The 24,962-nt window shown below is 45.4% G+C and overlaps 1 protein-coding gene across 8 annotated transcripts in view; it reads left to right on the top strand.

Moving 5' to 3' along the window:
* TCF20 (transcription factor 20) overlaps window positions 1-24,962 on the top strand; it is a 116,130-nt gene that overhangs the window by 53,393 nt on the left and 37,775 nt on the right. For 6 of the 8 annotated variants that reach the window (XM_052668369.1, XM_052668372.1, XM_052668368.1 and 3 more), the window contains one exon: window positions 17,893-23,520. In XM_052668369.1, coding sequence (XP_052524329.1) covers window positions 17,929-23,520 — 5,592 coding nt within the window. In that variant the 5' untranslated portion in view covers window positions 17,893-17,928. Of the gene's footprint in view, window positions 1-815; window positions 982-17,892; window positions 23,521-24,962 lie in introns of those variants that run through there. The other 2 variants (XM_052668375.1, XM_052668370.1) reach the window with 2 other exon arrangements.

Raw genomic sequence — 24,962 nt, 5'->3', positions numbered from 1 at the left:
TCAACCCAGGCCATTCTGTGATTCTCTGATAGCTTATATATTTGTGGTCCTTTGTTTTCATTCTGGTTGTTAAGGGATCCTTCCCATTCCCAGAGGTGCCTGCTGTAGTGTAACAGCTGACGTTTGGCGTTGCCCTGTATTTATAGCCTGTTCTGTTGTCTTTTTTTTAAACTCCAGTTCATCCTTGTATATTTAGCCATGCCGTTTTGAACTTTGAGACATTTTAAGAAGAGCTTCCCCTCTTACGTCCCTTGCAGCGCCTGTGAGCAGGCACTTGTGGGACGGAGATGCTGCGGGGAGCGCCGGGGGTGCGGTGCTTTGCCGTGCAAACCCACTGCTTCTGTGCCGGTGGGAAATGTCTGACTTGTGATCCTCGGTTTCGCTCATGGTTTGGTAGTGCTTTCTCTGAGTGCGTTTCCGATTCACGCCACAACTTCGTTTTGTCCATGGGATAAGAACTACGTGGTTATACCAAGGGCAAAGCTGTGTTTTCAGTTAAGGCGTAACTCCCAAATTTCAGGTTGACACCAGACTCGGGAGGGCTGAGAGTCCTAAGGCCGCGGGCCCTTTAAGCGTGAGGCGGCTCCGCCGCGCGCCCCCCGCTCCCGCCCACCGCCGCGCGCGCACACGCGTAAACGGACGCGAGCGCGCGCGCACGCGCCGCTCCCCCCTCCCCTTCTCTCCCCTCCGCCCGGCCGGGACCCGCCGCCTCGCGCCGTTCCCGCTGGCGCGCGCTGCCTGCCCAGCGCCCGCCGCCATTGGCTGCCGGGGGTCAGCTGACCCCGTGTTATTTCCTGTGTGTGCGCCCCTTTCCGTGCGTGCGGGCGTGTGTGTGTTCGTGTGTGAGAGAGGGGAGAATGGAGCCCGACGGCCCCGAGCCGCCGCCGGGCCCCCCCCGGCCCTCAGCAGCCCCCCGCAGCTGAGCGCCCCCGCCCCGCGCTCGCCTCCCGCGGCGGCGGGGTGGGGGGGGAAGGGCCGCAGGTAAGGGGCGGCCCCGCTCGGAGGTCGGGGGCAGGTGGCAAGGCCCGCCGGGGTGGGGGCGAGGGGGTGCGGGGCCTCCCTGAGAGCTGGAGGGCGGGCCTCGGATGGGGGAAGGCTTGGAAGGGGCTCTGGGGGAGTTCTCACGTGGCCCGGTTCGCCCCCACCCCTCTTTTGTTGTTGTTTAGAGATATGACGCGTGTTCGCGCGTCCAGAAGGCCGCCGCGCCGGCTGGGTGCTGCCCACCTGTTCCACTGTGGCGGGGAGCGGCCTATGGCAGGAGCGGGGTGGTCCGTGGGGGCCCAGCGGTGCACGTGGGCTGCCCCACGCACACGGGTGGTGCACGCGGATGGCTGCGCTTGAGGCTCGTGCCTCTCCCCTCCGTTGAGCGGGGTGAACCTCGCGCTGGTTGGCAGAGGTGCACAGAGCGCTGGGCTGCTGTAAGGGCCGCCTGTCTGGATATGGTGGGGAGGACCACTGCTGGCAGCCGTTTTCCGTGCCTCGAGGAAGGAATGGAAGAAAGTTATGTAACCGAGGTGTTACAGCCCTGTGCCGGAGCTGTCTGATTAGTTACTCTGTTATTAGGCTGAAAATTGGGCTGCAGTTGCTTGTGAATCAACAAGCATTTATCACCGTGTCAGTTTGGTGCCATCATCCTTTTCTTTAGGTCTTAGCCACATCATCACACTTTCCATTAGAAAGGCATGCAGTTTGATTAAACTGCAGGATTGTTCCCTGCACCATTCCTTTTATCTTCTGAAAACAAGAGAGAAAAATCAGAGATGCCAGTAAGGGAACTGAGGATCAGTTTCTGAGCTTGCTATGTTTAGGTTAGTATTTGAAAGCTATTCATGTCTGCAATAGCTGTTGCCATCTGTTGATTCCATGGGCAGTTCTTAGGCGCGCTTGCTGTGTCGCGTGCTTCTGATCAATAGCTGTGCGTGTTGCAGTTGCTCACCTTCAGCTGTCTGTGTAGAACCTTTCCACTCTGCGGGAGGGGACGGGTGATTGATGGCCACGCAGCAACCTTTGGGCTTCAGATATAGCACGTTAGTTGTACTTGGTTCAGTAAGGGGTGTCCATTTGGTTAAGTGCATGTGTTACATGCAGCAGTGCTTTAAAGTATTTTAGTTTTCATTTAGCTGAGAGGCCTTTACTTTAATAGGCCACCCTACAAGACAGAGATTTGTTTCCTTTGTTTCTTAATCTGTTTCTTCCTTTGGGTCTGTTTCTTAATTCTGGTCTCCCTGCATTAGGTTTGGTTGGCATATAAGCGGGTAGCTGTGTTAAAATGATGCAGATAGAGAAATTACTAAAAAAAAAAAAAGATATTCATCAGTCATCTGTCTCTTAAAAAAAACTGCTAATAGTATTTGTTAATTTCTTTAAAAGGCTGGCATGTACAATGCATGCTTTTTTTTCTTTTTATTTTCTAGTTAGCAAGTAAACTGTTACGCTTCTGAGGTGCAAGAATGAGCACTTTTTACATCAAAAATATGCTGTCCATTCTTAATTGGTTATAGCTTTGGGGATAACCTCAGACAAACAGGTAACTCTGGGGCTTTCTGCTAACGTGCTTTAGTGTTCGGGGGAGGTTTTTGGACCTTCCTGCAAGCTTGGCATTCTCTAGACTACTTAGCTTTAAATCTGCTAGCATCCTTTTGAGTAGAATATTATGTGTTTTGACACAGTTTGGGCTTTGATCTCTAAATCAGATTTCGGAGGCTTTGGGAATTATGAAACTTGCATTTTTTTGCTGAAATGCGTTCTTCAATGTACCTCTGCAGCCTGGGGCAGGTTAAGGATGTTTCCCAGTGTGAAAGCGCTGGGAGCAGTTTGGTTGTGTCTTTAATGGGAGGTCAGAAATTTATCTTGTCCTCTTCTCAGTTATTAATGCTTCATAAAGAGGGCCAGAGGTGAATTTTTATGAAAGGAGTAAATCTGTTCCTGTGATGCTTAAATAAGATCTGTAGGTTATTCAAATTAAACAGAAAATCTGTTTGTGCATTACGTTTAGAAAGAAACTCCTCGTTGTCAGAAGAAACTTCCATAACCTTCAGCTGAAGAACTGGAGAGACGTGAACCTTTCTTACATTTTAAAGGGTACTCAGATTAACCTTAAAAGCATAAGACAGTATAAGTGCAAGCCTTCTTAATAAGGGTTTGTATATAATTGCTACAGGCATAAATTCTGGAGGAAAAAGAGTGGAACGTTGAGGTTTTGGGATCTCCCACTTCCTGTTGTTGGGATGCGTACAAAGAAGTCCATTTGGGCTCATGGTACTGTATTAAAAAGCAAATCACTGTGTGCCCTTCTTCTTCCTTCCTTTTTCGGTCATGTTTAACTAAGCCACCCATGAAGCACAGCCAGATGACAATAAGACCCTTCTTAGAAGGGTCCCTGTGTGGGAATTGTACTGCACAGTTCCTGTTGCAACTCTTAACAGCTTGGCAGGTTGCTGTGTGAAATGAGGGCATCAGAGGTAATAAACGTGAATAACTTTCATGCTGTTCTGCTTCCCTATAATTTGAGATAAGGGTATACTTAGGAGTTTATAGCTGGCTTGAGCATATCTTACCTTTTGGCACGGAGTATGCCAGATCCCCATTTGGGTCGGGTAACTTCTTAATTAAAGCATTTATTTTGTTCATAACCTGCTCGATTATATTTTATACTTATGGAGGGTATTACACTATTGGTTTTGGAACCTGAGTTCTCATGACTTCCAAAGATCCAGGCATGTTTTTGGCAGCGCTAACTCTTCAGGCTTCAGAATGAGCTGTAACTGGCTGTGTGAGAATTTGTTACTTAACTGTGCAGTTGGCCTCCAGGACACGAAGGATTACCTACAGCAACATGAGTTTGTGAAGAACCAGCTAATAGCACTCAGTGGAGTCCCATGACTTCCATGCTGATTTATTTGCTGGTGGGGACTGGTTTGGGGCCGACAGACTCTTCTCGTTCAAGTAACTAAAATCAGGGAGCATAAAGTGGATTTTTGTGACTCTCTGTGCTGAGCTCTCCATCTCAAAATAAATAAGCAAACGAATTGCTTGTTTAGCTTTTGGACTTCTAAGACATAAACTGAAGATAGCCTCAAGTATTTTTAATCACTTCTAATAACGTTGGTGAGCTATGTGGGGAAAAAAGTAATATGGAAATTTGGCACTACTGACAGAGGACACAAATACAACGTAAGTGGAGTTGTAAGCTCTCAAAATGTGTAGGAAGGACCACTGTATTTCAGTTCTGGTAACGGGATCCTAATGTCTGGGTCTGTTTTTATAGATAGATAGATAGATATACAGATAGATATACAGACAGATGAAGTTGGTGCTGTTACCTTGACCTAACTCCACTCCTTCATGGTTGTTGCCTAGATGTCAGTCTTAACTGATCAGGAAAGTAGAAGATTCTGTTCTGCAGTTGAGCTCAGCGCTGCTCGTGCATCTGTGTAACATCACAGAGTCTAGCTGTGGCATTCCTTGACTTCTTCAGCTGAGCCTTTCTGCTATTGCTTTCCACTGAGTTATGTGCTGTTTTGTTTGGGAATGTTTGGAAATGCATACGATTTTCTTCTCTGCGCCTTTACATGTGTTTCCTTTCAGTTTAAAAAATAAATAAATCTACCAGAAGCCAAAGCCTCAAAATTTGAAGCTGACTTGCAATCATAAGCTGATTCTATTTAGCCCTGTTGGAAAGTAAGGTCAGTTTGGGATGTTCTACAGTCTGTAATATTTGCCTTTGAAGAGGGGGGAAAAAAAAAAATAGCAGCTCTTGAACTTGTTTATGCTGCACCTGTGAACGTGAGCAGTCAGACTTCAATTTTGAGCTGGGTACAGCAAAGCATTAATGTTGCAGTAAAATTTTTTTCTTTCCCCATCAGTTATCTGTTGATTCCTTAAGATGAAAGATGAGAAGCAACAGAAGAAAGTGCGACCATCCTCTTGCTGGATTCACTGACAGCTGATGGATATGCACGTGCCTTGCGCAGCACTCCCTGTGTTTCTTCTACTGCGTTGTTCATAAGTGATGTTAGTACTGAGAGGTTAGAAAAAGCATTATGGGCTTTCTCTCTGAAAGCTCTGAAGTCCCCTTGGGATCTTGATGTGGTGGCCAATTGAGAAATCCAGGATTTTTTGCCTGTGTTGTGATGCAACAAGTACAAAAACAAAAAGGCAAGGAAAATCACTTTCCCCTCTTCTTTCCCCAGCATGCATGCGTTCATACTGATAACTGCACATGGAATAACTATTCCACGCTAGAACATGGTGATGTATTTTGGAGGGCTTTCACTGGTCTGACTGAACTCCATCATCTAATTGCTAGTAAATGTGGAGTTGTAAACCACCCTCAGATGAGTTCTGATAAGAGCTCTGTGCTTAGCTGGAAATTGCACAGGGAACTGTTTTGTTAGAAGCTTTCATTCAGTTTATTGGGAGTATTGTTTGTATCACTTCTTCTGTGAAAGATATATGCTGTAAGCTCTGCCTTGGTAATAGCTCTTAACTGAACTAAATACGAGTTACTAGTACCTGCTAGGCACCAGCAGGGCTGGTTGTATAGATGGCTTTTGGCCATATATAATATTGCTAATGACTCTGGAACACATACCTAAAACTTAGGGACTAAAAAATAGGTGCTGCCACACCTTCCAGATCTTAAAGGAGCAAACCGTTGTGAACTACAGCGACGTACTGTGAGTCAGCCTGCAGCTCAGTGCCTGCAGTTCACTCATTCCTTCGGTCAGGTGACTGGATGCACTTGGATTGCTGTGAGATTTATCCGGTGGTATTTCCCATGGATAAAAGTTCTGGAATAATGGGAAAAGCGTGTGTGATTTTTTTATCAACACAAATGGTTTCTGACTCGCTGCCTGGGAAGCGTAGTGAATGCTGTGTGGTCAGCATTACATTCACATGTTTTTTGGCTTTGTTTCTCCCTTTGACTGATTTTTGTTTCTTTTTCTTTGAATGAAACTGTTCTGTCGCGTGCTGTGCACTTTGGCATATCGCTGCTTTCCTTTTCTTTCTTCACGTATGTGGAAGAGGGCAGGTTTCCCTTCTCCACGTCCTTCACCATGCTTGCACAAACTGTTGTCAGCTTTTCTGATGTTCTTCATGATGCCCATGCGTTGTGCATACTGATGGGTAAAAATGATCTCCTAGCTAGATCTTGAGAAGTTTGATAGACACTTAGCAGACAGCAGGGTAAGTGAGCTGGGCAGAGCGGTACAGACGGTGGGAGCAGATTGCCTTTGTATGGCAGGGTGACAGCGAGCAAGCGGCAGCTTCTCTTCGTACTGCTGAAGAACGTGGGCTCTGGGAGTGTCACTGAGACTTGCTCTGGAGTGACACTGTTGTTCCGTGTGGAAAAATAGCTGTGCCATCCTTACCCCTCCCCTCAGAATCGTTGCATTTTAACAGAGGAACAGTCTTTGCTTTTCAGTCTCGTTTACTGTGGAAGTACATAAAGGGAGCTCGGCTGATGCTGAGTTACATGGGGCACACGCTGTGGCACTGCGTTGGCTTTGGGGATGAGCCAGGGAGATCCACTGCAATGCAACTTTCAGCATCTGCCATTCTGATTGGATCAGCACACGTTTGCTGCGGTGCAGGGAGCTGGCTGATGGGTCTTACCTCCTGATCTTTTCCCTGTGGCTGTGGCATGCTCTTCCATGTTCAGCATCTTAGATTGGCTCTGCTTCCTGCATTTCAGTCATTGGGGACAAAATGACTGAATTCTCCTTCTTGAGAATTGCTCATTTGAATACAAGTTTTTGGTGTGTTTTTTTTTCCCAATGGTGCTAGTATCGTGCAATTAAGATAAACAAATTTGACTCGTCATGAATTTTTGCCTTGCAAAAATAAAATTTTCTGTATGCTTGGATGGCGGAATCTGTGGAAAACCAATGTTGTGGGTACACAGTGGAGTTCTTGAAGGGTTGGTTGCTCATTCCCACTACTGAAAGAGGTGAGGGGAAGTTATGAGGGTTAACTACATGCATATCCTGCAGGCTAATCAAAAACCTGTTGGAGTTGATAGAAAAAGAAGCACTGACTTCAGTGAATCTACATCAAGCTCCCAGCAAAAGCACATCCCTCAGCTGTGAAGTGGGGTCAGGAAGTTCCTGAAGGCAGATAGGAGGAGGAATTGAAAAACAAACTTCCTTGCTTGTGAACACTGTAGTTCCATGGATAAAGACTTTGTTAGGCTGTGTTACTCTTGAAACCTTTTCTGACCAGACTCCTGTGTACATTGCCATTCTGAAAGAAGCTAAGGAGTAAGATCCTGTGTTAATTAGTGAGACCTCTGCAAATGCGTGAGCATTCTGGAGTGATTATATGTAATCCATTGTGTATGATTTGTTAATAGTCCTTCTATATTAAGCCTCCTTTTGAGGGGAGGCAGGATGGAGAAAGAGTTTTCTGTGGGTCTTGTTGTTCAGGTGTTTTCCCCATTGTTCTTCCTGACGTACAGGATGACTGATTGCAGGAACTCAAGTTTCAGGTTGATGGGGCTGATTCTCAGAGTGGTGGGCCATCTACTGCTCGCTCTCTTACTTTGCCATCTTAATTTAGCTTTTACAAAAAATTGTGTTCAGAGTGCACCATCTTTGTTATCCTCCTCTTACTGCATTGAAGTGTTCATTCTTCTCCAGTGCTGAATTCTTGTTGCTTCTTCACTTTCAACCATGAACTTCATAATAGTTCATTCAATCTCTTCAGGATGTATGCTGTAGAGTATGAGACAGCGTACTTGCGGTGGAAGCTTTCTGCATCAGCTTTTCAACACTGTATTCCTGTCAACAGTTTTAGAAGCAGCCCTGCACTTCCATTGTGGTGATACTGAAATCTGCTGGGGGTGGAGAGAGCTTTTGACCTGTTCTGTGGGATGATCTGCATTTGTAGCTTCTTTGCTTCTGTGAACTGCTTATGCTCATTAGAATTAATTTTTCTGTGCGTGGAGTTGTCTGGCTGCTGTTGTCATTCACTGTGTCTTTGGCTGGGGCAGCAGAGCTTAGGAATATGAGGTTAATCATCTGCAATTTGAAGTAGCAGGATGCAGTGTCCTGTTTCTTGATTACCGTGGCCTCAGTTCATACCATATAATTTCAGACATTTGACTGAAAGGTATTAGTTTAATCACCTTATACTTCTAAAATAGACATGGAAAGAGGTCTTCTGGAAGACTTTCATTGACTCTGTGGGAAGCTGGTGAGAGCAAACCAAGTTAAATGCTTTAGGCTAAGGATTAATGGTGGAATTCTTAGGTTTGGGTTTAATTCCTGTTTCTTCCAACACACTGTGAAGCTCTGCTTCCTTTTGATCATCTGCTTGGTGGGTATGCCAGCAGAAGTGCAGTGAGGGTGCATGGTGAAACGATTTACAAAGCTGGTCCTGTTTGCAGAGAAAACCTCCAGTGAGGGGATAGGAGTGAGAATTACGAGGCTGGAAAGGCAGGAGACAGCTGGAACTCTTTCAGGTAGTATGGACACTAAAGTCATCTTTTTGTTGAATCACATGAATATTTGAAGTACTAGTATGAACGTTTTCACCTGTCTCCCTGTAATAGGGGGTGCAATCTAAATTTCTGCCTGTTAATTGCTTTTGAGGAGATAGCACTGTACTGATAGATCTGCTTCAACTTCTGGCTTCAGCATGAGGGAGATGGTGTGGAACCTGAGGGGTTGGAGGAATGTGCCAAGTGTTGTTTAAAGGATGCGGGTTGAAGGAGGCAGGGGAAGACAACTTGGTTGTTTTTCAGTGTAAGTCTTAAAAGTGCTTAATTTTTCTGAGATAACTTCTGCCACTTCTTTATTATGTTGGATGAAAAACCTTATTTTTTCCCCCTAATGTTCTGTCAGGAAGAATCACATGAATTTGCCCGTGCGTTTATCTCAGGCCTTCCATGGCAGCAGTACGGAGCGTGTCCAAAGAAGGGCAATGAAACTGGCGAGGGGTCTGGAGCACAGGTACTGTGAGGAGCAGCTGAGGGAGCTGGGATTGTTCAGTCTGGAGAAGAGGAGGCTCAAGGGAGACCTCACTGCACTCTACAACTTCCTGAAGGGAGGCTGTGATGAGGAGGGGTTTGGCCTCTTCTCCCAGGCATCAAACAGGACCTGAGGAAATGGCCGCAAGTTGTGCCAGAGGAGGTTTAGGCTGGACATGAGGAAAAACTTTTTCTCTCAGAGAGTGGTCAGGCACTGGAATGGCTGCCCAGGGAGGTGGTGGAGTCGCCGTTCCTGGCAGTGTTCAAGAGGCGCCTGGATGAGGAGCCGTGAGATAAGGTTTAGTGCTTGTGGTAGCAGTGGGAATGGGAAGGTTGGACTAGATGATCTTACAGGTCGTTTCCAACCTTGTGATTCTGTGATTTGCAAACCTTGCACAGCCAAATGACTCCTAAATCTTTTTGTTTCAGGGGAAGGATAAAGTACTAATCTGGGAGGAAGACTAATAGGCTAGTGAAACTTGAGAGTTCCAATGCGTAGCTAAATTTCTTGTGTTATCTTCAAGGAGTAAAGATTATTGGTAAAAAGCATGGAAGGAATAATTTGAGTACAGCCTTAATGCAATTGGATGGCGACTGATTTTAGTAGTCTGAGGTTATCTCTACTTGATGTTGATGTTTTTGCATGTAATGTAACTAGATTGTGTGATCCTCAACAGTGGATTTATCCTCGTTTGTGGATTCAATTCTTGTATACTGTGTGTAAACTGCATTGTGATAAACCTGCACATAACTGATAGAGATTTTGTGTTAATTTACTTCATTTGCCTTAGAGTTCCCAGGAGTCTTAGTTACAGGCTCGTTGCAGCAGGCATTGTAAATCAGAATAAAAAGGTTTGATTGTGTAGACTGCTTTGAATAGGAGGGAAAAGAAAATACAACGTATCTTGCTGTGTTAATATTTAATGTATGACCTCAGCATCCATCTTAGCAACTTGCCATAATTCGGAGACAGAATGCATTTAAGACCTTAAAGGCAGAGGCTACTATTTGGTATGGACAATTTACAGAAGTTAATGTGCTAGTGGGGTTTTTTGCTGGTTTTTAGTATTTTATTTTACTTTTTAACCTGCTGTTGTTTTGAGTACTTGCGATAGTGGTCTCACTTCTGCAATGAAAGTGGGAGCTTGGATGGATAAAAGTTCTGTTGGGCAACACTATTCAGTCTTTTCTGCTTCCCTCTTGCAATTAATAATTGACTCCTCCTTTTCTCTGTCAATTTTATTAACGGAAAGATGGTGGTGAGGTGGGAGTTGTCATACCTTTACTAAATGTCCTCTCTCTCCTGTGTGAGGAGTGAAGAGCAGATCGAGAGCTGTCCTTGAAATGGTTGCTCTGATTTTGCTATATTGCAGAAGCTGGGATGATGTTCCACTGTGGAGACGTTGGAGTCATGGATGGAGGTGACTTTTCGATACGAGGCAAATAATGAATTGCTCAAACGTTCGGGACAGCAAGTGCTTTGGATTAGGATTGTGTGATCAGCTGGTACGAAGCTTGGCAAAAAGGAATGGAGGCTTCAGTATCATTTTCATTTTGAACGGAGCATGAGGTTGTTTGACTGTTGTGTAAAAATGAAGAGCCTTTTAAATGTGAACTTCTGATTTGAAGTGCTCTTCAGTAGCCACGGCACTTAAGCAGTTCCTGCTGTGTCCGTTTTGCTGGTACGGATGTTTGTGTGACGATTCAGTGGATTGGATGTTGGTTCAGAAAGGGCTTTTTCCCCTTGCAGAAGCGTTTCTCACCCATAACAGCTCCATGGTGCGGCTTGTGTCCTGACTGACAGCCGAGTGGGACGCTGGCTCTCCTCATCTGGTGCAGAGAGGGCTGACCGTACATGACTAGCTGAAGTTGTAGTGACGTTCGGCATAAAACACAATTGCGCTTGAATAGGTTCTTACTGTTACTGGTGGCTGGTAAAAGATAAGCTGGGTAACTTTCTGCAGTCGCTTGGTGGACTTTTAGAAGCTATTTACAGTGCATCTGTACTGTCAGTTGGAACAGAAAACCAATAACCATAGCATATCCTGAGTTGGATGAGGACCAGTGAGTCCAACTCCTGGCTCCACGTGGCAGCGCCCAAAAATCAAACCCTATGTCTGAGGGCATTATCCAGATACTCCTTGAGTTCTGGCAGCTTGGGGCAGCCCGTTCCATGCCCACCACTCTCTGGTGTGGACCCTGTCCCTGATCCCCAGCTGCCCCTTGCCTGACACAGCTCCATGCCGTTCCCTCGGGCCCTGTGCTGTCACACGGAGCAGAGCTCAGGCCTCCCCTCAGCTCCTCTGCGCTGAGCAAACCACAGGCCCTCAACCTCTTTTCTTGCCCTCCAAACTGTTCCCCATCTTCGTAGTCCTCCTTTGGGCACTCCCTAACAGTTTTATGCCCTTTTTGCACTGTGGTGCCCAAAATTGCACACGCTACTTGTACCTGCTGCTGCAGCACAGTGTGGAGTGGAACAGTTCGTTCCCTCACCTGACCAGCAGTGCTGAGCCTGATGCTCATGCTGAGATACAGTTGGTCTTCCTGTTTGCCTGAACTCACTGCTGACACATGTTCGACTTGCTGTTGACCAAGACCCCCAGATCGCTTTCAGCTTGGGGACTGCTATCCAGCCTCATCCTCCAGTCTATGCATAACCAGGTGCAGGATCTGGCACTTGCTCTTGTTAAATGTCATCTGTTTGGTGATTGCTTAGCTCTCTAATTTGTTAAGATCTCTCTGCAAGGCCTCTCCACCCTTAACGGAATCAGCAGCTCCTCCTAGTTCAATATTGCCAGCAAATCTGCTCAGAACACTTTCTATTCCTACAGTAACATAATAGCAAGTTTAGATACCAAAAACCAGATGAAATTCTGTTAAACCTTGATCATAAGTTACATTCCTCAAGATACATGTTTTCACAGCACCACAACTTAACTACTACCTTACAACAAAGTTTTGTTCTTGTCAAGCTGCTGCTTTCATCATGTTTAGGAATATAAATGTAACAGTATGCTTCCATCAAAGTGCGGAGCTAAACAGGAGATGGCATTTTGCTTCTGGTCACGTAATGAGGGAGTAAGGAAAACTTGCAGATGCAAAACAAATCTGTTTAGATGTTTAAACTGGTGCTACCAAAATACAGATGTTAAAAAATTCAGAAAGAAGGTCCACGATTAAATAATAGTCACATGCAAAAAGCTAGTTTATGTTGTTTGTTTATACAGTGTCCTTTATTATAGCAGTTGAATACTCCAGGTTCCTGTGCATGTCCCTCCCTATGAGACTAGAAGATGCAATGACTCAGACTTAGCACATTTTTGTGTGTGTGGCCACTTGGGAAAAGCATGAAATAAGAATTGAATCTATATCCTACCTAGCTCAATAATCCCCAGAGCATTCCCCTCTTAAGACTGACAGAGCTCACTGTGTTCCTTCTGTCATGCTCAGCTGTTCTTCACTCAACCTGTGAGAAACATTTTCTATGTTGTTTGGATTTAAAGCACATCTACTGACTTTCTATTTAAGAAAAGAAAAGAAAAGAAAAGAAAAGAAAAGAAAAGAAAAGAAAAGAAAAGAAAAGAAAAGAAAAGAAAAGAAAAGAAAAGAAAAGAAAAGAAAAGAAAAGAAAAGCTGTACAGACATTTTTGTGAAGAAGGCACAGTGTCTATGTGAGCTGATGGAGACGAGTTGGAATTGATTTATCCAAATCTTAGCTTGGTTGAGGAACCCTTTGGGGTTTTCATTGGGTAGGAAGGACAAAATTCAGTTCTTAGTTCTATGCCAGTATTAGCACTGCTTTGTAAGATGTTATTAATATATATTCATTAGTAGTAGGAACTTAAGCATATATAATAATTACATATGTGTGTGTTTAAGACATGTAAAATTGTTTTCATTAATTAAATGTTATGGTTTAAACTTCCATTGTTAAGAATTGCTGAGATGACTTGGAGCAAATGAAGTATCTGCTTCACTATGTTGTGGCACTCTCTATGAAAATTAATTGTACACTGTTTAAACTTTGAGTGATGTGATGAAGTTTATTTGATAGAATAAATTATGTCTTGGTGAGAGCCAGGTGTGACTGCTGCTTTCTCTAGAAGAATGGAGTTGAATGAGACAATATACGAGTTTCTTGTGCCTTAGATCGTTTGGTTTATTCCTTGTACATGGAAGTAACTTCTGGCTGGAACAGGATCTGAAACAGCTGTATAGAAAGGTACAAAGTAAACCTGCTGTGTATTTCAGGTTGATCAGTGCTGGTGTGCTGTGAATGTTACTGCTTGGACAAGATGGTGACCTCTTGCGGTGCCAGCTTCTGGTTTACTTGCATATTACACCTAAGGCAAAAAAGTAAATCTGCTTTTTCTTCTTAAAAGCAGCACATGAGGTGATATTCTCCCCCAGACTGGAACAAGATCAGTTTGTTCCCTGCCACTGCTCAGGTGTGCAAGTTGCAGCTGACCACCTGCAGAAGCGAGGCTTGGTAACTTTGCCTTGACTGTGGAAGTGATACTCACTTTGTGGAAATATATGTATTTTTTAACTTCATTTTAGATTTAATTCTGATCTTAGGGTTTTTTAGGGACAAATTATGGAGTTACACTGAAGTTTTGGAATGATGGAGGTTTGGAGTTGTGCGTGCTCTGCGAGTTTGTGATGGAGAGAGGAAGAAGAAAAATGTTGGCTTTTGTGCAGGCAAGGACTAGAAATGGTTATGGAGATGTGTATGTATCTCTCTTGCAGAGCATTTAGAAAATAAGTGTTTTAATCAGAAGCCTGGATGACCAATGTGGAAAAAATAATAATTAAAGAAACAGCAGTTGTTTGTGTACATATTTGGACAATGGAATATGCTCTCTCAACGTTTGTCACCTGTCTGTGATGACATTTTCTTTGCTGATCAGTGTTCTAGGAAGTGAGAGGTCTTGGGCAGATCACCAGAAGTGCATTGCATTTGCCTGCTGCCTTGAGACTTCTCTGCACAGATGGGTCGCAGTAGTCAACTCAAATCTGAAGAAAATTTAACAAAGCAGAAAGATTTCACCTCCTACAGAACGAAGTGGTGCTGATTTGGTTTGCTCTTTCTTTGGCTTATTGTAAGGATTAAGCATATCCCCACAGTATTTTGCCATTCAGCTCACTTGTGTTGAGCTGGCTGGCTGTAGTGCTGCACAACTGCGCTGGCACTGGCACTACATGAGAAAATCTATATTTGTCTTTGATAATTGGGACAAAAAAGTTCAGAGATTTATATGGATTTAAAAAACCTAGCACAGTATGTTGCGGAAAATCATTTCACACAGTAATCTTTGTGTGGGAGGACTGATGAACCCTGTTAATCAGCGGTGGTTGGACAGTTGCATTTACATGCAGGAGCTGTTTAAAGAGATTTACATGCTGCTGGCTACCATTTGGTAATCCTGCTGACAGCAGGATCCAAATACAGTAGCTCTGTATTTTGGGGAACTCCCACGTTAACAAAGTTGTTCTGCAGAGGTGTTTCAGATAATTAAACAAGAAACCAAGTCTGCATTGTAGATGTACTTAAGGTGTACTTAGAAATAATTTCACGTGGAGAACGTAGGTTGAAAAACTACCTGATAAGCTTAGATGTTGCACAAATAATCATGAAACAGTTAAGAAGAGCTGCTGCTTCTCTCTGAGTTATGGGCAGGGATCTCAAATCCGAGGCTGTTTCTTGTCATGGATGAGAGCTTGTAGTACGCTTCCTTGTTCCTACCCAGGTTGAAGACAGATGTTGGGGCATTTGGGAAGAAAGAAAAACATTGAAGCAGAGTGAAACAATTCAGTCTAGTGGATGTCATCTGCAATCTGTAAATGGATGTACTTGGATATAAAGCTACAGGCCATGAATGCTGGAGAAGAATCACAAAGCTGCAGTGGCAGAGCTGGGTGCCCTTTCTGTCACTGTAGATGGGGCACTGGTGTAGCGAAAGCTGTGCCAAGCTCTTCTCTTGCCTATGAATGACAGGAGGTGGCCTTGGATGGTTTTTGTTGTGTGTTGGTAAATGCTGGAAACATATGTAATTTGTGGCCATTAGTGGAGCACTTCTTTGTAGGTGAGACTTTGCCCCTTGTACCGAGGAGAGAATTACAGCAGTCTGCCACAATTCAGGACCACTTTATGTCTCTTATAGTCTTTGCTCAGCAGCTGGTGTGCCACTCTTTTGAGTTCCTGCATTCAAGAGATAACGTACTGGTGGAGGCCACACCTCAAGCACTGCCTTCAGTTTTGTTTTTCTCACGAAGGAAGGACATGGAAGCCCTGGAGCGTGTCTAGGAAAGGAAGGTGAAGCTGCAAAAGGTCTGTAGCACAAGTCTTGTGGGGGGCGGCAGAGGGCACTGGGTTTGTTCAGTCTGGAGGAGTGTCAGGTTAGACCTGATTGCTCTCTACAGTGACCTGAAAGGAGGTTGTGGTGAGATGTGGTGGCTGCTCCCAGGTAACAGTGATAGGATGAAAGGTGGTGGCCTTAGGTTGTGCCAAGGGACGTTCAGGTTGGATTTCAGGAAGAACTTCTTAGCAAGAGTGGTGCAGCAGTGGCACAGGCTGCCCAGGGAGGTGGTGCAGTCACCATCCCTGGAGGTGTTCCAGAACTGTGTGGATGTGGCACTGAGGGACGTGGGCAGTGGGCATGGTGGGGATGGGTTGATGGTTGGACTGGATGATTGTAGTGGGCTTTTCCAAACTTAATGATTCTAAACTGGTTGCTTTAAGTCCTTCTGGTAAAATTTTAATCAAATGAATATTTATCTCTTTTTTTTTTTTTTCTTTTCCTGTGGATTCACGTGGGCTTTGGAGGCTTCCTCATCTGTCTGGATTTGTTCTACTAACAGAGCTTGCCTGTGGAAATTCTCCTTGGTGGTTTTGCTGAGAATCCAGCACTCAGATCTGTGCTGTGCACTTAGAATAGTGCTGTTACCTTAAAGAAACATTATTACAATAATAATTGTAATAGTCCTGTATTTTTAGTAAATTAATGGCAGGAAGTCTGCTATAGGTGTTAAGTTATCGATGATGTAATGGAGTAAGGCTGCCTATTTTAATTCCTATTATTAATGAAATGCTTTTTTTTTTTTTTTTTTTTTTCCCTTGGCTATTATCCTGGTTATGAGGCTTGGTGTGTTATTCAAGCTGCTTGTGAGATATCAAAATGATATATTGTGCTGAAGGAGACCTGAAAAAAGAGCATTTACTTATTTACATAGGGCATGGACTAAGTTAATCTGACCAAAAAATTTTATTTCTCAAGATAAACTGCAAGATCAAAACAAAAACCAACTAAGAATAAGAAACTTCTTCACTTCCTTGGGTTAGCGGGTCTTCTGCCTTCCTGAATTAATGTAAAGGGATTGTAGAGAAGAATAGTAACCCAAATAAAACCAGGCTGTCTCTCTGGAGGACTCAGAAGGATGAGAGGCAGGTGGAAAAAGTGTGTGATGTCACGCATAGTCTACGTCATCTTCTTTGTATGTCTCTTTTCTTGGGACTCTTTGGTGATCTTGTACTTGAACTGAAACTTAAAGGCTTGAATTCTGAGTGTGTTCAGTTGGTTGTGACAAGTACACAACCTGACAATATGACAAGATGTAACGAAGGCAAATGTTCCAGGAAGTCTCACATTTGAGGAGTTAAGAGTTCTGTTTCTTGGAAGAGCGTGAATCTTGACTTAACATTTGAAGAAAGCAATCTCATCACATGGTTTTAACCAGTTTGTTTGCTGGAAGGGAAAGCTGCAGCAAAGAAACAATGTGCTTTTTTCATCTTTCTGTGTTTTTTAATTGTACTCTTTTTTTCTTGCAAAATTAAAAAAAAACAAAAACACAAAAAAAAACCAACAAAACAAACCAACATTCAGCAAACAGTGTGTACACATTGTTATTACTTTACTTTCTTAATGACTGTAGTGGTGCCTCAAGCTTTTGAGGTCCTACTCAGGATCCCCGTACAATATTGCAGCTGCTGTCCAGTCCTTGAGGATGAATCATGATTCCTCATACTGGATAGCAAATGGAAACATGTAGGAGGCCCTGACTGAAGTTCATTTGCTTTGGAATTGATTATGTAGATGTGGGTAGCAACGCATAGTATTCCAAAAAATATGTTCTGGCTTTTTTACAAGTACTTTCAATTAAGTTTCAGCCAAGATAATGCAAAAGTCTAGAGGATGAACTATAGGCCCTTTTGTTCAAAAGAGTGGCCTGGTTCTGACTTTTCATATTGCTGAACAAAGCAGGTGTTGGGGGGGAAAAGTACCGTTTGTTACCTTCTTGTGTTGGTTTTTGCCTTTCAGGTGTCATTGGAGCAGTTAGCAATGCAGCATGAAGCAGATGTCTTTAAGCATTCTGGTGCCTGAATTGTCACAGATTCATATTTGCCTTTTCACTGGAATATCTTGTTGGAGCTTTGTTTGGTTGTATGTTGGCTGTGTTCTAGTTGTATTCTCAGTGAAAGGTGGTCTTTTGGACGTTGTTCCTGCAGTGCAGATCCAAACGTGGTTTGAGTCTGCTGTGCGGTTCATACAGTTAAATCTTTTTTTAAATCTTGTGGTAGCAAAATAGCTGAAGGAATAGGGTCGCTCTCCTCTGCTTAACAAAATGCTCCTGGAAGCTTGTTTTCCACATAAATAGACCCGGTCGGTGACTGACTGCAGAACATACTAAGGCTGAAAATATGTTCCAGCTGGTAGTAGGCTACAGACTTGTTTTTTCTTGGAAAGCAATGACTCCTTTTGCTACCTAGAATGACTGGAAGGTGCAAGCAGGGAGATAGAAATTAGTGTAGGAGACGTACTCGATTTTAATTGCCGTTAAAACAGTGGAACTGGGCAATGCTGCTTATGTGAATGGGACATGCAGATGCTATACCTCTTTCTTTCTTCTTGTCCCCCCTTTAGGAGGGCTTTCGAGCTGTTGCTCTGCTGCTGAACAGCATGCAGTCCTTTCGGGAGCAAAGTAGTTACCACGGAAACCAGCAGAGCTACCCGCAGGAAGTGCACGGATCGTCCCGACTGGAGGAGTTCAGCCCGCGCCAGCAGGCCCAGATGTTCCAGAGCTTCGGAGGAGGTACTGGCAGTGGACGTCGCGGAGCAGCAGGAGCCTCTACAGCGATGCCTGGTGAGAGCTCTGGCCATCAGAGCTACCAAGGTTTCAGAAAAGAAGCAGGAGAGTTTTACTATATGGCTACCAACAAAGATCCAGTGGCGTCAGGAGGGCAGCAGCCGCCTCAGCGCAGGCCTTCTGGACCGGTACAGAGCTATGGGCCCCCTCAAGGGAGTAGCTTTGGGAGTCAGTATGGGAGTGAGGGACACGTGGGCCAATTTCAAACGCAGCATTCGACCCTTGGGGGCGTATCCCACTATCAGCAGGATTATACTGGTCCTTTCTCTCCAGGGAGTGCTCAGTATCAGCAGCAGGCTTCTAGCCAGCAGCAGCAGGTACAACAGCTGAGACAGCAGATCTATCAGTCTCATCAGCCTTTACCCCAGGCTTCCAGCCAGTCTGCTTCTAGCACCTCGCACTTGCAGCCAATGCAGCGTCCATCCACCCTGCCTTCCTCTGCTTCTGGGTACCAGTTACGAGTGGGTCAGTACAGCCAACACTATCAGCCACCTTCGTCGTCCTCGTCCTCCTCTTTCCCCTCCCCACAGCGTTTTGGCCAGTCAGGACAGAATTATGATGGAAGCTACAGCGTGAATTCTGGGTCACAGTATGAAGGCCATGCCGTGGGTTCCAATGCACAGGCATATGGGTCCCAGTCAAACTACAGCTTTCAGACTCAACCGATGAAAAGCTTTGAGCAGTCTAAGCTGCCCCAAAGTGGGCAGCAGGGGCAGCAGCAGCAGCACCCACCTCAGCATGTAATGCAGTATTCAAATGCTGCCTCCAAGCTCTCTCTTCAAAGTCAAGTGGGACAGTACAGCCAGACTGAAGTTCCTGTAAGGTCACCGATGCAGTTTCACCAAAACTTCAGTCCAATCTCTAATCCATCTCCTGCTGCATCTGTGGTTCAGTCTCCAAGCTGCAGCTCCACCCCTTCTCCTCTCATGCCAGGTGGAGAAAATCTCCAGTGTGGGCAAGGCAACATGTCCATGGGTTCTAGAAACCGAATCCTGCAGATGATGCCTCAGCTTAGTCCTACACCATCTATGATGCCAAGTCCCAATGCTCATGCAGGGGGATTCAAGGGGTTTGGGTTGGAAGGACTGCAGGAAAAAAGGCTCACAGATCCAGGGCTGAGTAGCCTAAGTGCCCTAAGTTCTCAAGTGGCCAATCTGCCCAACACAGTCCAGCACATGTTGCTTTCAGATGCCTTGGCACCTCAGAAAAAAAGTTCCAAAAGGTCATCCTCTTCAAAGAAGGCTGACAGCTGCACAAACTCAGAAGGCTCTTCCCAGGCAGAGGAGCAGCTCAAGTCCCCCCTGGCAGAGTCCCTCGATGGTGGCTGTTCCAGTAGTTCAGAGGATCATGGGGAAAGGGTGAGACAGCTGAGTGGCCAGAGCACAAGCTCAGACACTACCTACAAGGGGGGTAACTTAGAAAGATCCAACTCCTCACCAGCACAAGGCTCTCAGAGTGAGCCCTCAAAACTCAGCACCAGCCCTGCAGCTAGGGAAGATGTGGCCTCCCCTGATGGGAAGGAAGCTGTAGTGGCAGTAGAAAATGCCCCAAAAGTGAATGAAAAGGCAGTTGGAGTGATTGTCTCCCGGGAGGCTATGGCAGGTAGAGTAGAAAAGGCAGGTGGACAAGAGAAACCTGCACAAGATGATGTTTCCACAGCCACTCAGACACCAGTTAGTGCTAGTGGAGTGAAGGAAGCTGGACATGCAGGGCCACAGCCAGAAGCTCAAGGAGGTACTAAGGGGAGCAAAAGTGGAGATAACACTAACCATAATGGAGAGGGGAACAGCCAGCCCAGCCATGCAGTTGTTGGGTCAAATTTTCCTGTGAGAACAGAACCTTCCAAATCTCCTGGCAGTTTGAGATACAGTTACAAAGATAATATAGCAGCTGGCATACAGAGAAATATTGGTGGCTTTCCACAGTATCCTTCTGGTCAAGAAAAAGGGGATTTTCCAGGACACAGTGAGCGCAAAGGCAGGAATGAGAAGTTTCCTAGCCTTCTGCAGGAGGTTTTACAGGGTTACCACCATCATCCAGACAGAAGGTATTCTAGGAATGCGCAGGAACATTCTGGGATGGCTGGGAGTTTGGAGGGAGCCATGAGGCCCAATATCTTAATTAGTCAAGCCAATGAATTGACGAATAGAGGCCTCTTAAACAAAAGTATGGGGTCTCTCCTGGAAGGTCCTCACTGGGGTCCCTGGGATAGGAAGTCTAGCAGCGCAGCCCCTGACATGAAGCAGATAAATTTAGCTGATTACCCTATTGCTAGAAAGTTTGAGATAGAGTCTCAGTCTTCTTCTCATGAAGGGGGAGCACTCTCGGAGAGGAGATCAGTGATCTGTGACATATCTCCATTAAGGCAGCTTGTCAGAGATCCTGGTCCTCACCCAATGGGGCACATGGGTCCCGAGGGCAGAAGTGGAAGGAGTGAACGTCTTGCCCCTGGCTTAAGTCAGTCAGTAATACTCCCTGGTGGCTTAGTATCCATGGAAACAAAGATGAAAGCTCACAGTGGGCAAATAAAAGAAGAAGAGTTTGAACAGTCAAAGAGCTCAGTTAGTCTTAATAATAAAAAGACAGGAGACCATTGTCATTCTGCTGGCATCAAGCATGAGTCTTTCCGAGGCAATGCTAGCCCTGGAGCTGCAGTCTCCGATTCTGCTCCAGACTACATTCCCCAGCAGGAGAGCAGATCAACACAGCTGAGACGAGCACCTGGCAGAACTGGAAGCAGCAGGGGTAAATCACCTTCTCAATTTCAGGATCTTGCTGATAAGCTGAAAATGTCACCGGGCAGAAGCAGAGGCCCAGGAGCAGATCTGCATCACATGAACCCACATATGACGCTATCTGAAAGAGTTAACAGGGGTTCCTTGCATTCTGGCTACCCTCAGAACTCAGAAGGCTCATCTTTGGCTGCAGCATATCATGCAAATGCTAGGCCTCATCCTTTTGGTGACCCCAACCAGAGTTTAAATTCCCAGTATCATTACAAGAGACAGCTATACCAGCAACAGCAAGAGGAATACAAAGATTGGGCAAGCAGCGCTGCTCAGGGTGTGATTGCTGCGGCTCAGCACAGACAGGAAGGAGCCAGGAAGAGCCCAAGACAACAGCAGTTTTTGGACAGAGTAAGGAGTCCCTTGAAAAATGACAAGGATGGAATGATGTACCTTCAGGGTAGCTCTTACCACGATACTGGAAGCCAGGATCCTGGGCGCTGCATTATGGGAAGCGACAGTGCACAGGGCAAGTGTACTGACCTAAAACACAGTAACCAGAAGCTGCAGCCGCATGAATCTGGTTGGGACCTCTCTCGGCAGACTACACCTGCCAAAGGCAGTGGCGCTCTGGGAGCAGCCAGCCAAAAAAGGTTTTGCCCCCAAGAAAGCGATGGGCACAGACGAGAGGAATCTACGGATTTGCCCAAGCCTAGCAATGCCATGCTCAGGCTCCCTGGCCACGAAGACCAGTCTCCTCAAAATCCCTTAATTATGAGGAGGAGAGTCCGTTCTTTCATCTCTCCTATCCCTACCAAAAGACAGCCACAGGATATGAAGAACAGTGGCAGTGAAGATAAAGGGCGAATGATGACATCAGCAAAAGAAGGAGCTGATAAAGCGTACAACTCTTATGCCCATTCATCTCAAAGCCAAGATGTTGGCAAACCAGTTGCAAAGGGAGATTCCTTCAAGGACCTGCCAAGTCCTGATGGTAGGAATTGTCCTGCTGTTTCCCTCACAAGCCCGGCTAAGACCAAAATATTGCCCCCAAGAAAGGGGCGAGGATTAAAACTGGAAGCAATTGTTCAGAAAATTACATCTCCCAATATTCGGAGAAGTGTTTCCACCAACAGTGCTGAAACTGGTGCAGATACTGTCACTCTTGATGACATCCTGTCCCTTAAGAGTGGACCTGAGGGAGGAAGTGTGTCTGCACATGGGCTGGAGGCTGAGAAGAGAAAAGGAGAGATGTTGTCAGATCAAGCGGGGTCAGCAAGCCAGGACACAGCTGGTGAAATAACTCTTGCGCGATCCTCAGAAGAGTGGCAAGGCAGCGAGGATGATAAAACCAAAAAAGACACCCCTGAAACTGCCAGTGTTAGTAAAGAAGGGACGGGAACCAGCGCAGCACCACCTCCTCAGAAGTCCGGTGGTCAGGGGAGGTCTGATGGATCCGTAAGCGGAACTGGAACTCTGACCTTTCCAGACTCAAAAACAATTTCTCCCTCCAGTGTGTTTACTTCTGAACCAAACCCAAAGCCTGAGGAAAAAGATGGAGATGTGACAAACATTTCACCCAAGCCGGATGGCTTCCCTCCAAAAGGATATTTTCCTTCTGGAAAGAAAAAGGGAAGACCAATTGGGAGTGTGAACAAGCAAAAGAAGCAACAACAGCAGCAGCAACTGCCACCACCCCCACCGCCTCCACCTGTACCTTCTCAGTCTTCAGAGGGGGTCGCTGGGGGTGAGCCAAAACCTAAGAGGCAAAGGAGGGAGAGGCGAAAACCTGCAGCACAGCCACGGAAGCGGAAGCCTAGACGGGCCGCCCCGATTGTGGAGCCTCAAGAGCCGGAGATCAAGCTTAAATATGCTACCCAGGCTGTGGATAAAACTGACTCCAAGAATAAATCCTTTTTCCCTTACATTCACGTGGTAAACAAGTGTGAACTAGGAGCTGTGTGCACAATCATTAATGCGGAGGAAGAGGAGCAGAACAAATTGGTGAGGGGTCGGAAAGGACAGAGGTCTTCAACACCCCCTCCTAGCAACGCGGAGAGCAAAGTGCTGCCCACCTCAACTTTCATGCTGCAGGGCCCTGTAGTAACAGAGTCTTCTGTCTTGGGGCATCTGGTTTGCTGCCTGTGTGGCAAATGGGCCAGCTATCGTAACATGGGTGACCTCTTTGGTCCTTTCTACCCCCAGGATTACGCAGCCACCTTGCCCAAGAACCCACCTCCAAAGAGGGCCACAGAAATGCAGAGCAAGGTCAAGGTACGGCACAAAAGTGCTTCTAATGGTTCCAAGACAGATACAGAGGAGGAGGAGGAACAGCAACAACAGAAGGAACAAAGAAGCCTAGCTGCTCATCCCCGCTTTAAGAGGCGGCACCGCTCTGAGGACTGTAGTGGAGCCTCTCGGTCACTTTCAAGGGGAGCTTCTTGTAAAAAAGCAACCACTGAAGGTGGCAGTGGTGGTGAAAAGACTCCTTTGGACTCAAAGCCCTCTATGCCCACTTCAGAAGGTGGCACTGAGCTGGAGTTACAAATTCCTGAACTACCTCTTGACAGCAATGAATTTTGGGTCCATGAGGGTTGTATTCTCTGGGCCAATGGGATCTACCTGGTCTGTGGCAGGCTCTATGGGCTGCAGGAAGCTGTGGAGATTGCAAGAGAGATGGTGAGTACTGAAATTTACTATGGCTTTTTTTTTTTTTTTTTTTTTTGCTTGTTTGCATTAAGCATACCATTTGAAATGTTGTTTTTCTTGTTCTTCTCTCATCTTAAATGATCATCTTTCATTTGTAAATCTCTAGTGATGCCCTTCAGACAGCTTTCTTTAGATTTCTGCCACACCTACCTGGTCAGTCAGAATTTATGAGCCTCAAAAGCCTAGATTGATGTTGCCTACTAAAAGTTCCAGTTGTCCAAAAGTTTTTTCGTTACTACAGTGATCTTTTTTTTCTTTATCTGTCCTATTAGATACTAATGCTCTCCAGAACTGCTCTTGGAGTTGTGCAGTGGAAGGACAAATCAAAGCTGACACAAGTTGCAGCAAGGGAAATTCCAATTCAGTATTGAGCGAAAAAAAAATTCACAGTGAGAACAGTCAAATATGGGATTGGGAGTGGGGGGGGGGAGGGAGGAGGGAGCAACAGAAGTTGTGGCTTAGCTGTCCAGTCACATTTATGCAACCCCAAGATCCTAAAGCAACTCACTCTACCTGTGAAATTGAAGGTAGCTTCAGAATTGGCCCTGCGTTAGGCAGAAGTTTACATCACACATCTGCAGAGGTCCCTTCGAACCCAAATGATTTATTCTTTGACTGTAATGCATATTACCTGGTCCCTGCATATTAAGGTCGATAAAGTGGAATGACATACAAGTTTGTAAATTGAGTAGAACTTGGGTGGCTTGATGAGTTGGGTGGCTTGACTGTTGATGAGTTCTGTACGAATTATAGCACAGTCATACTGGTAACTGGCATTCTCCAAAGTGCAAGTACACAATGAATGAGGAGAAATGTAAAGTCAAAGCAGGGACAAAGAGAGCTTTATTCACTGTCACCTGGTTGTGGATGGAGGCACCCATAATTGATTATCTGAGACTGAAGCTGACACTTTAGAACCATGTATAATTTGACTTCCCTTCCCATTATCAGTGTGCCACATTATTTATGCTTACCCTCTTGCTTCATGCCTTCTGTCTTGGGCCAGACCATGCACAAGGTGCTGGACTGCTTTTTCCTGCTGCCTTCAGATTCTTTTTTTTTTTTCTCTCCTAAACAATGTTGGGATCTAGTTTTTTGGGTTTTTTTATCTTCTCTCTGCATTCTTATGTGCAGCTCATTGCCACCTCCTGAGCTCTCCTCTACCAGTTTGATCCCTGGCTTTTTCTGCCTTTTTGCTCTCTGTTCTTTGACAGTAATTACATGCTTCTTTGCCCTAACTTGATTTGGCCTGCATTCCTGTTTCTAGCTTCTCATTAAATAGAGTCAGTTAATTTCATTTGCTTTTCACCAAGTAGTGTTTGTGCGCTGAATTTCTTATCTCTGATAATCGCAAGGTTTCTTTTGGGATCTCCAACGTCATTTGGATTCTGCTTGTAATGTAACTGTCCTTT

This window comes from Tympanuchus pallidicinctus, unplaced genomic scaffold (genome assembly GCF_026119805.1).
Source record: "Tympanuchus pallidicinctus isolate F22 unplaced genomic scaffold, pur_lepc_1.0 scaffold8, whole genome shotgun sequence".
Lineage (NCBI taxonomy): Eukaryota > Metazoa > Chordata > Aves > Galliformes > Phasianidae > Tympanuchus > Tympanuchus pallidicinctus.
This window is presented reverse-complemented; position numbering and strand designations above follow the sequence as displayed.